The sequence below is a fragment of the Protomyctophum parallelum genome (genome assembly GCF_964188405.1).
Source record: "Protomyctophum parallelum genome assembly, chromosome: 13".
Classification (NCBI taxonomy): Eukaryota; Metazoa; Chordata; class Actinopteri; order Myctophiformes; family Myctophidae; genus Protomyctophum; species Protomyctophum parallelum.
In genome coordinates, this window is record NC_139708.1 from 35,905,924 (window position 1) to 35,917,769 (window position 11,846).

At 45.3% G+C, this 11,846-nt stretch overlaps 1 protein-coding gene across 1 annotated transcript; it reads left to right on the plus strand.

Moving 5' to 3' along the window:
• Nucleotides 1-1,912: 1,912 nt before the first annotated feature.
• Nucleotides 1,913-6,031, plus strand: elfn2b (extracellular leucine-rich repeat and fibronectin type III domain containing 2b; the record flags this gene model as incomplete). The annotated part of the gene is made up of 2 exons (XM_083779080.1): nt 1,913-2,263; nt 3,545-6,031. The coding sequence occupies 2 exons, from the start codon at nt 1,913-1,915 to the stop codon at nt 6,029-6,031; spliced, it is 2,838 nt and encodes a 945-aa protein (XP_083635206.1).
• Nucleotides 6,032-11,846: the final 5,815 nt, after the last annotated feature.

The following is an 11,846-nucleotide window of genomic DNA, read 5'->3' on the forward strand; positions in this document are numbered from 1 at the left end:
GACCACGAGCCTGTAATAAAGTTTATATAAAGTTTATATAAGATAATACTGGATGAAATAGAATACAGGTACAGTAAAACAAATACAAGCATATAGGTCAAATGTTTTGCAGCAATGGAGAGTGTACAGAATATGAAGGGATTGATGGTGCTTGACCAGGCAGTTACGTTTTTTTCTTCATCGTTCAGAGCTCTGACAGCCAGGGGGGAAAAAGCCTCTTGGTGTGTGTCTCTGTGGTGACCTCGTGACACTGCAGGCAAGCACTGCCACAAACAGTCCACTAGTGGCGTGATATTTGTCCTTTAGATTCCTTTTTGCTCTACTCAAGTCGCCTGCTGTGGTAGGTGGATGTGATGTGCAGAGATAGTGCAGAGATAGCAGTGTTGTACCGTAAGATGGGATAGGTGCAATCTGTTCCCACCGCCCACGCATATGCATATGTGCAATTTTTGTACGCGTGGGTTGGCACATGCTTTTTTCACACAGAGACACACGCAACGCGCACGCATGCCCCATATCATATGCCCGCATGTGCGGCCACACACACACGCACGCACGCACACACACACACACACACACACACACACACACACACACACACACACACACAATAAACAAGAGATTTTGCTCACACAATAAGTGGTACAACACATCAGTGCGTTGCTTAGTTTAGAACCTTTCTGTGATCTTCCTGGTTGATGTCCCGGAGCTTATGAGTGAGAGTGATGCCATAAAGTGCTGCTTTTGAAGGGATTAGTTAATCCGTATTTAATCCGTGACTTGAGCTATATAAACCTTGAGTGGGAATGGGAAAGATTTACGATGCAAATATCACGGATTTCCATAATGTATACTGTAGTAAACGACATTCTAATTTGCCATCAAATACTGTTTTGTTGTTGTTTTCTATATGGCTGCCGTATGATGGTGCTTTGAGCACTGCTGTTGTGTATCGGCGTGACTAAATTCAGTGTTTACTAAATGGGTGGAACACAGCCTCTCTTAAATAAGGAGGCTTTACAAAAAGTGAAACCTAACTGAAACTGTATTGTGTGTTTACAAAGTAAAATCATAGCATAGTTTTAGACTTTGTCAATTTATTCCATACCTGATGTTTTCACCCATTTAAAAAAATTGCCGATCTACAATCTTGTTGTTAGCTTGTTGATCAGCTATTCTCACTATTTTTTGAACTTTTGGAATCGGACGAATAGAACTACACTAAAACTAATGAAAATTAAGCCTTTTCAAAAAATAAATCTATTCTAAACCAAACCTACCAAACCTACTCAAAAGTAAACTGAAAAGTAAATTGAAAACAAAAATTATCTTGGAGTGTGCCATGGAACTGCAGGGGGTGTCAAAAGATAAAGACCTGCGACATACATTAACATGTAACAAAGTGGGACATACTGTAAGCGAGAGGAGAAGTTTGAGAAGCGCTAGCTGGCAGTGATGTGTTCTATATTTACACGTCTATTTATGGATGGATGTTCCTGTGCTCATTCTCATGGATGTTTCCTCCTTTCTTCAACAGATTTTCTGTCCTTCCGAGGACTCGATCACCAGTCCATCCGGCGGAGTGAGGTAGAGCTGACGTCCATGCAGAGAGCATGAGGATAAGCTGTGTCATCCCACACTGCAGGCCCACAGCATGTGGCACAACATGGGTCCCCTGTTGAACAACATGATGACCATACAGCTGTGACTCCAATTGTCCTGCCCCCCCTCCTCTTTTCTACACCCAAGCCAGACCCTTTTCCTTTTTTCTACATCGCTCCTACCTACCTGAGCTTGTTCCGTCTCTCTCTCTCTCTCTCTCTCTCTCTCTTTCTCCACTTCTTCTGCCTGTCCCCACCTTTCCTCTGCTCTCATTTCTATCTCTGTCGCTTCTCCTCCCCTCGTCGTCGCCATGCGTAGCATTTCTCTCCCTTCCTCCCCCTACTACCTCTGCTCCCTCCTCCTCCCCTCCCTCCTCCTCGTCCTCCATCTTCCCGCCACGGTCAGAGGGGACTGCTGGCTCATCGAGGGGGACAAAGGCTACGTGTGGCTGGCTATCTGCAGTCAGAACCAGCCGCCGTACGAGACCATCCCGCAGCACATCAACAACACGGTCCACGACCTGCGGCTGAACGAGAACAGGCTGAAGGCCGTGCTCTTCACCTCCATGTACCGCTTCACCAACCTGACGGACCTCAACCTCACCAAGAACGAGATCAGCTACATCGAGGACGGGGCCTTCGCGGGACAAGCCAACCTGCAGGTGATTAGTCTCATGCACACTGCCATGCATGGCGATCGGAGGTGTCTGCCTACCGATTGTCAGGGGACAGCTGTCCCAGCTTATATAGCAGTTGTTCTCAACCTGCGGGTCGGGACCCCAGATGACAGTGAGGTGACAATGTAAGGTACTTTTAAGACCTTTTTAACACCTAAAAAATAAAATACAATCTGTTTAACCGAGTCAAATGTTGAATGCCTCAACTTCTATAGTGCTTGTTAGGGTGGTGGGGGGGGGTCCTCAGTTATTTTCGGGGGTCACGGCCTGAAAAGGTTGAGAACCAATGTTTTAGAGAACAGCTAATGGTTATAAATCATATCACATTATTATGAGGGGCACCCTTGAGACTGGATTGCTTCTGCAATGCATTTTTGTGTCTTTCTTTCTTTCTTTCTTTCTTTCTTAAATTATATTTTATTGACAGATAAGTATTAATATACATGAAAAAATGTTTTACATAACATAATGCCAATATTGATTATACACATACACATAATAGGCTACAGATAACAGACAAAAAAAAGAAAAAGAAAAACAAGCAACCAGATATTGAACAAGCAGGCAAACTAAAAATAAAACATTGTGGAGTTCAGTTACCGTATACTGTATGGCCTAGCCTCTAACTGATATAGAGTACCCTCAGCTTGTTGGACCGCCACCCTCAATGCTTCCATTAAAGGGAAAATAATATTTGAGAAGGATGAGAAGGAATTTATAAATGAGGGTGGGAACTTGTGGTGGGTTGTTCTAGTGGACCAGGGTCAGATTGAGTCTAATTTGTTAAATTGAGTAATGAATGCCTGCCAGTAGATTTCAAAAAGAGCAAGAGGCATCTTTTAACCTAGATGAGGTCTGTGGTGGTTTGCTAACTTTTAAATGGAATAGGATGGTGACAGGCAATGAGAAAGAAAAATGAGATCCCACTAGCTTGCACAAGTCAACAGCAGTGGTTCCAAAGATGGCTATACATTGACAGGGATATATTGATATATGATATTGATGTAATACCTCAGAGATTGTAACGAAAAAGTGTTTCCAAAAATAGATAAATAGATAGCTTCGGACATGTGCAAAACATTTGGGACTTTTTTTTATCCCTAATTGTTTTCACCAAATTTTAGCAAAGGCTTAACAACCACAGAAAGGTCAAATCAGAAGTCTCAAAATCTCATTCATGTCCCCAGATGTTACACTCAAGTTAGCTTCTGACCAAACCAGGTCAAGTAATAAAAAGTTCTTAAGATGTTTCCCTGTTGCTTTCAGGTTCTTCAATTGGGCTACAACAAGTTGACCAACCTGACGGAGGGCATGATGAGAGGCTTGGGGCGCATGCAGTGCCTCTTCCTCCAGCACAACCTCATCGAGGTCATCTCCAACAATGCATTCTGGGAGTGTCCGAGCCTCAACAGCATTGACTTGTCCTCAAATAAACTTGCCCGCATCGACCCAACCACTTTCACGGTTCTCAATCGACTGATGGTATGCGAACTGGCGGCAAACCCATTCCACTGTGGGTGTGATCTTTATATTTTCCTAACTTGGTTAGAGTCCTTCAACAACGTTACGCACACCTATGACCGGCTCCAGTGTGAGACCCCCAGGGAGATGTTGGGTTATCCCCTTCTGAGTCCCATTGCTGCTGGGCATGCTGGTCGTAATGCCAAGAACATCCTGTCCTCTGTCTGCCGAGACGGAGTGTTGATTCCGGGAATGACTTCACTCCCACCGGATCTGGATGGTCCTTCTGGAATGGGGCCAGAGATGTTTGGTGGTGTGGGGCCCTACCATCAGCCTACCACCTCATCTTCGTCCACTGAGCACAGTTTCATCCCCAGCATCAAGCTCCACCACGTGGCTCTGTCCTCTGCCTCTCTCCTGGTGCAGATTCCCAGGCCTTACAGCAAGATGTACATTCTAACCCAATACAACCACACCTACGTGTCTGACGTCATGAACCTGAAGAACAAAAAGGAAATGATCACCCTCAGCAAGCTCAAGCCCCACACAAATTACACCTTCTGTGTGGCATCCATCCGCAACTCCCAGCGCTACAACCACACCTGCCTCCAGTTTGCCACCCGAACTTTGAACCCAGACGACATGCTTCCCACACCGTCCACCACCACCCACTACATAATGACCATTGTGGGTTGCCTGTTTGGCATGCTCATCATCCTAGGCTTGGTCTACTATTGCCTCCGTAAGAAACGGATGCACGATGAGAAGCAGAAATCCATATGTGTCAAGAAAACCATCTTGGAGATGCGCTATGGGCCTGAGGTGGCAGCTGCGGTGGGAAATGACCCGTCGGCTGTCCACAAGCTCCAGGAGCAGTCTAGGGAACACCACCAGTACCAGCACCACCATGGAGGCAAGCTACCCATGTCGGCATCCTCTAGCTCAGGCATGCTCCATTCAGCCAACACCAGCTCCTCCAGACTTTCCTCCATCCCACAGGTGGAGAAGATGGCAACCGCTTTTTCCGAAGCTTTGGGTAAAACGAATTACATGGATATCAGGACTGGGGGGATGGGGGATGGAGGGATGAGGGGGGACGATTTGAGGGATGATGACGGAACAGATATCGGGGAAGACTCGGATGACGATGGACGAGGGTCTGCATCGGAAATCTCCACTATTGCCATGGAGGTGGACAAGGTCAACCAGATCATAAACAACTGCATTGATGCGCTGAAGCTGGATGCTGCAGCAGTTGCTGCATCAGTCGCCTCCAATAACCCTAAAGTCTCCCCCACCTCACCTCCCCCTACCAGCACATCTTCCCTAACCCGTGGCATGATCCCTCAGTCCCAGGGACTGACAGATACCTGCCAGGTCGTTCCTATCACTAAGATTCCCCCACCTCCTCCACTCCCAGCCTTCAATGCCACCCTCTGTGAGCGCCCAGGGATCAGTGGTGGCGGCTTTGTGCTCAGTCCCCCTTACAGACCCCCACCTCCAGCGACAGCCGTCCGTCCCATACAACGGCACATGAGTGCGGATGCAGCTGTGGTGATGGTCAATTCTGTCAAGAAACAGCCTAGCACCAACTCCTGCGGATCCATGGGCCGAGACCGGGACCGCGGAGCATCAAGGGTTTACAGCCTGGACGTCCCTGAACCCAGGAGCCCCGATTCCTGCAGTCAACAGCAGCAGCAGTACCCGGAGCGGGCCAGCCCTGTGGGCTGCGGGGAGCCCATGGATAGGCTGCCTCTAGTGGGGAGCGGGGGTTGTGGCGGAGGGGGTGGTGGTGGTTGCGACAGTGGTGGTGTTGGTGCCCAACATCAGGACAACCAGCAGCAGCAACAACATCACCACCATCAGCAGCAACAACAACAGCAGCAGCAGCAGCAGTTGGAGGTACAGCAGGACTACCACTGCTCGGAACACCGCCACTCCGTCCCAGCACTCTACTATGAGGGCTCCCACCAGGGCTCCCCAGCCCAGAGGGTATCCTTCCTCAAGCCTCTGACCCGCTCCCGTAAGGACGCAGCCTCCTATTCCCAGCTCTCGCCTGCCCGCCACCAATCCAGCTACTCGGGTTACTCCTCTAGCCCGGAGTACTCCTCTGAGAGCTCGCTCCGCATCTGGGAGCGCTTCCGCCCCTATCGCAAGGGCCAGCGCGATGAGTCCTGTTACGTCACGGCGGGGAATGCCCTCCGCAAAAAGGTGCAGTTCGCCAAAGGCGAGGACCTGCACGACATCCTCGACTACTGGAAAGGCGTTTCCGCACAGCAGCAGAAGCTGTAAGAGCGAAAGTTACGAGTGAAATGCAGGAAACAGAGTTACTATACTCCTGTTCCCAACTGGCTGGCTTGCACCATTCAAAGAACTTGGAGAGAAAAAAGAAAGGTGTAAGTTTGCCTTTGGATATTTAGGCATGCTAGTTGTATAGAGTATTGTAAACAGAGGCAGGTCTGTGGGACCGTGCTGAAGTTAGAGCCATCGCGATGTTTGATTTCATACTTCAGTGAAAAATTCTATGTGTCATTCAGTGTTTGGGGACTGAGCAGTGGGTAACACTGAACTGGGTGAGGTCATGATTTTTAGACTTTCTCAGTGCCATGTTTTCATTTATGGGGAAATACAGGAGGAACGCTTTGATAAACTTCATATTGTGTGTGTGTGTGTGTGTGTGTGTGTGTGTGTGTGTGTGTGTGTGTGTGTGTGTGTGTGTGTGTGTGTGTGTGTGTGTGTGTGTGTGTGTGTGTGCGTGTGCGTGTGCGTGTGCGTGTGCGTGTGCGTGTGCGTGTGTCTAGGTGCTACATTCATTTGTTGACCTGCAATGTATGCTTATGCATGGATGGAGGGAGATTGCGGTTGGGTCTGGGAGTGGGTTATGTAAGCTTAATTGAAGAAAAACAAACAAAAAAAAACATTGATTTCATGATCAGAGCTGTGAAGAGGCAGCCACTATCTCCCTCGTCAGATTCGCCACACGACTAAACAAACCATTTGCATTTCAATAGTGTCTGTCATGCATCACAAGACTGCAGAGATAAATGAAAACAGAATGAGATAATCATCAATTTAGATAGACGGTAGTGACATCACAGCCATTAGGGGATTTCCAAAGACGGAGACAGTCTCCAGTATTGCTTTGGTCTCTTAAAAGTGTCCAAAACATTTGCACCTAAAATAATAGTGATCCTGTTATCCATGACTCCAGTATGTTTGACTCTTATAATGAAGGTCAGGGTTTTACATGGAGTGGATTTAGTTGAATCCCGGAGGGAGTAGATGTCAAATACGCAGCTCTGCCCCTTTAACCTTAAACCCCAGGGGGGTCCGGGAGGGAAAATCAAAAATATCGGAGTTGGAACCTAAGACATTGACGAGCCCCATTTACCCGCTGAGAGCTGTTCATGAGGTGGACAGCCTCTGCCACCGCCGGCGGAGGATTGGGGCTCAAGAGGTTTAAGGATGTTTGCTGTGTACTGTCAATAGGGCTGATTTACCCAAGGCGAACAGAGCAGTGACCATTGTACTCAATGTTCAATTGTATTAAATAAATGCATGCCCCACATGTGAAACAGTGATCATTTCATGAAAGACAGAGGGAAAGCAAGCGATAAAAAGGGAACAGAGGCAGCTATTTTGTGGGCCATCGTGAAAATACGATATAAGTTATACTTAGTTAGCTCAGTCTTAAAGACAGGGCAACAGATGCTGTCTAGATTTGCCGTAGTATGTGAATATCTCAAACAATAAAGAATCTGAAGTCACAAGGAAAGCTATTTGCATCATTTGATGTGAGCACCCAAAATCCTTTGGTCTTTGTCAACACAGTAGATCGGTCTGCACGCATATGAGGTGATATTAATGGAACGATTGTGGAGGTGACCCACTTCTCCTGGCTTTACTCACAACTCACGAGAATTCTTGACCTTGTCTCCCAGCGAAATTACCTTGTTTCATTTCCTCATATTGAAATTGAACGTGGTGGAGAGGGAAGGGACACATTTAATTACTACCAACACATTCTATTTCTGGAATTTAATACCATTGTTGTCTATTTTAATCATAGACGACTTAATTAGTCAATTAACAAAGACTGTCAAGGGAGTATTATGTGTTCATGCTCTTACGCTCTCCTGCTTGAGTGTGCAGGCTTTTGCACGCCGCTGATTTGATTAGATCCGCTTTGATTGCTATTTAATTCCAAGATGTCAGCGTTTTTGTCCTTTGGCTGAGATCACCCAGTCTGACCTACAACCTTGAGGGCAACTAATCCACAATATTGGATTATTGACAGCATAGGGAAAAACTATGACTAATGGGTTTAGTATTCAGCTCCACACGTCGCACACCATGCACTGATTTCATATTTGAGCAGCCTGCTTCTTGTGGGAGGTCACAGTCATCCCATATCTTACACAGCATTGTCTTTTAGCTACTTTTTGGAGAGCTAATCCTCAAGTAATGTGACACTGCATGTGATTGGCAGCATTGAGCAGCAAGGTAACCTTTAAGGTTTGTTCCAAATGAACATACACACACAACATCTCCAGCAACTGACCCTTAAGTGAAAGTCGAAGAGAAACTGTGAAGTGCATTTTTGCCATCAGTTCAGTAAAGTGATCACCACATTAGCATTCACGGAGGCATTCCGGGAGAAAATAGCAGGTGTAATGAAATGTCGACTTTCAGTATCCTTTTCTCTCCCTCTTTATTCGTCTTATTCGCTCTCTCAATCGCTGCCAGCCACAGCTGTGGATTTTCATTTAGCCCAAATACCAGCCCTTACTCCCCTCCCTCCATGGTCTATTGGGATCCAGGCTTTTGGCAGGGTTGGGGCACTGAACACGACGCTGTTCTATGGAGCTTCATCGCCCAACACCTGTTCCCTTTTATTCAATGAGAAAAGCTAGAGATTGCCTTTTCACTCCACTAGACGGAAATTGGGTCTGCTCTGCATATTTTAGCGTTCTGTTTTGCCTTTCTCCAGTCTTTCTTTCTTTCGACCAATGTAATTTGAGTGAATTCATCTATGTGTGTGTTTTTACGCTAGATATGGGATGAATGGTTGCAGTTGTGCTGGTGTATAATGGTTCAGTTTATCTTGGCGTTTCCTGTTTCCTCCCTTTCTGCTGTCATCTCTCTCTGTATGAGTGTTTGAGCGACAAGTTTTCTGCCATCATTGTTTACAATAGGAAGGAACAACATCAGGTGAGGGGCCACAAACTCACTCGTCAGAATCACAAGGGTGTGTCGTATGTAGACAACTTTCCACTGGATCTACACAAACAGAAAGTGACAAATAAAGTAAAGGACCTGTGGATGAAAAAATGAGACTCCCACTTATCCCCTGTCTTTTGAAAGACCAGTCAAAGTTTTCAAAGGAACTTGCTGCCGGTGGCTTACTGTGACTGACTGAAATGTGTACTGCCTCGGGACACAGGATTTCTGTGCTGGAACTTTCCAGGAACACAATGTCTAAGGACCTTTGTCTGGCCCCCGCGAATTCTGAACTCCCATTATAAGTTTACAGAGACAGACATTGTGGATGAGTGTCACACCGAGAAATAGTCGGTAATTCATGAAAGGCCTTTTGGACTTTTCATTTGTCCAAATGAAGGCCCATAAAACCGTTTGCGCTGCCATTTTTGCATATCCATACCCATCAATATTATATAGTGTGACAAGAAGTCATGAATATCATTCATGTTTTTGCTTGATTTGGAAATTTTACCCTCTGTTTTTTATGCTTATTAACAAGTCAAATGATTATTAGGAGAAAGACTGAAGTTTGTTCAAGTGCTCTCCTGCTCACCACTGACACCACCAACCAGGCTTGTGGAACATCTCTACATTATGGAAATGCTGGCCCCATTTGTAAGCATTTAATGGACATACTGTATGAGCATTTACATTTTCTCTAATGATTTGTACAAAAAAGAAAGAAAAAAAATATGAGTGCTCTGCAGTGGTCATAGTATGCCTGCTATTACATTATTATCAATTATCGCTACAAAGTAGTTCAAGTTTACTGCCCTATAGTACAATGGGACCAATGGGTGATGGCTTTTTTATTTTTTTATTCTAAAGCACTAGTTTATACTAGATCAAAATGAGCAAATGTTGATAATCTGTGACATTTAAAAGAAACTTATTTTTTGTAAGCATTCTACTATGTAAGCACCCCCACCCACCCCTATCCCCAGCAAAAGGTCTTGACATACAATTGTTAACAAAAGTGGAAAAACCTTTCCAAAAGCTTTATAGCTACAGTGTACAGAGGTTCAGCATTTCCCCTCCCAAAATAAACCGTATATAGAATCTCTGCTCATGTAAAATGGATGGAGGTGTTTTACTTTCTCCCTTTGGGTGGTGTAAATGTTGGCTCTGAAGACAAACGTACATCCTGCTTTGTTTTGTGGAGAAACCGAAAGGTAGATGGATTCTAGAATTCCACCTGCTGCTATCAATTGTCATTGTATAGGAATAGGGCCACCAAATATGAGCTGTCATTAGGAAAATGTTTTTTCATGAAGGCCAACGAAAGACAAATTAAATCAATGTGTTGCTTGTAGTGGTTTACAATACACGTGTGACGTGCGTGACTAACAAGTTATTATCCAAGCAGAAAATTAGCAAGTCGATATGAAACAGGTCTTTTGCATAATCTTAGTTGCAAATTAAAGTACTCGTACAATTTAAGCATTTAGCAGATACTCTTATCTAGAGTGACTTGCACGTAAGTAGGTTGCAAAGAAAAACAATCTGTGTTTCAAAGTAACTAATCATCAATATGTCACCCTGGTTATAATTGTGGGGAAAAAATGTACAGATGCAAGGCGTCTTATCCTTTTACCTGTGCTATTGGGTCATGTACTGTATCATTATGGAACACAACCCACAAAGCCCTGTTCACGTGCCATTCTGTATTGCTGTTGTACATAAGCCCCTGGAGGAAGGATTATTCAAACATCTATGCCACCTTGTTGCAGGACTAACCACCCATAGTTAATTTAACTCAGAGTAGGTCTGCTCCATTTCTCACTCTACACCAAATATACCGTATTGTGCCGAATATAAGACGACTCTGATTTAAGATGACCCCCATTTTTTAAGACTAAAAAATGGCTAGGATATTTCCAAAAACGTAATTATATTCGGCACAATAGGGTATTTGCATTGCGAAATGTAGATCTGCTATTTTCCGCCAAATGTTCGCTCTGGAATAGGCATACTAGGGTTCACGATTAAGGATTGTACTACTTTGCCCAGTGCCTTGAGTGGGAAAGCCTCCTAATGTTCTGTTAATGTTTAATCCTATTGTAAAGGGGAAAGGCTCTGGTGGTTTCCCCCCCTATCTCAATACCCTGCCATAGACGCTCACACCCATACTTCTCCTCAGACACCACGGGTGCTAATCCTTGTGTTGCAATGCCTTCCTCAATAACGTATATATCATGTTTATGTTTGTTTTTGTAATCATGAAGCATGGCCCCCAGAGATAGGCTACACTACAGTATCTGCAATAGGCCTACTAAACTTGCTAGAGAATGTTACGAAACGATTATGTGGAAAAAAACTAAATAAATCCCAAACCCACATTGTTGCAGTCCCACGACAGCATCTCCCCCTTTTCCGCACGCAACCTCTTACAACAAATAGCAGAGAGAGAGAGAGAGAGAGAGAGAGAGAGAGAGCTGGTGGGCAGACAGACATCAAGTGCAACAGAGATGATGGGAGATAGATCGAACAGGAGACGGGGGATAGGAGAAAGGAAGTGTTACAATTACCTTAGCCGATTTGACAGACATTTTTACTGCTCAATAAATCCCCATACTGTGTGTGTGTGTGTGTGTGTGTGTGTGTGTGTGTGTGTGTGTGTGTGTGTGTGTGTGTGTGTGTGTGTGTGTGTGTGTGTGTGTGTGTGTGTGTGTGTGTGTGTGTGTGTGTGTGTGTGTGTGTGTGTGTGTGTGTGTGTGTGTGTGTGTGTGTGTGTGTGTGTGTGTGTGTGTGTTTGTTTGTTTGTTGGGGGGGGGGTCATAGTTGGGCAGTGAGAGATGAAGGGAGGGAGATGGACCGAAGGGAACGAGAATGCTGTGTGACATTA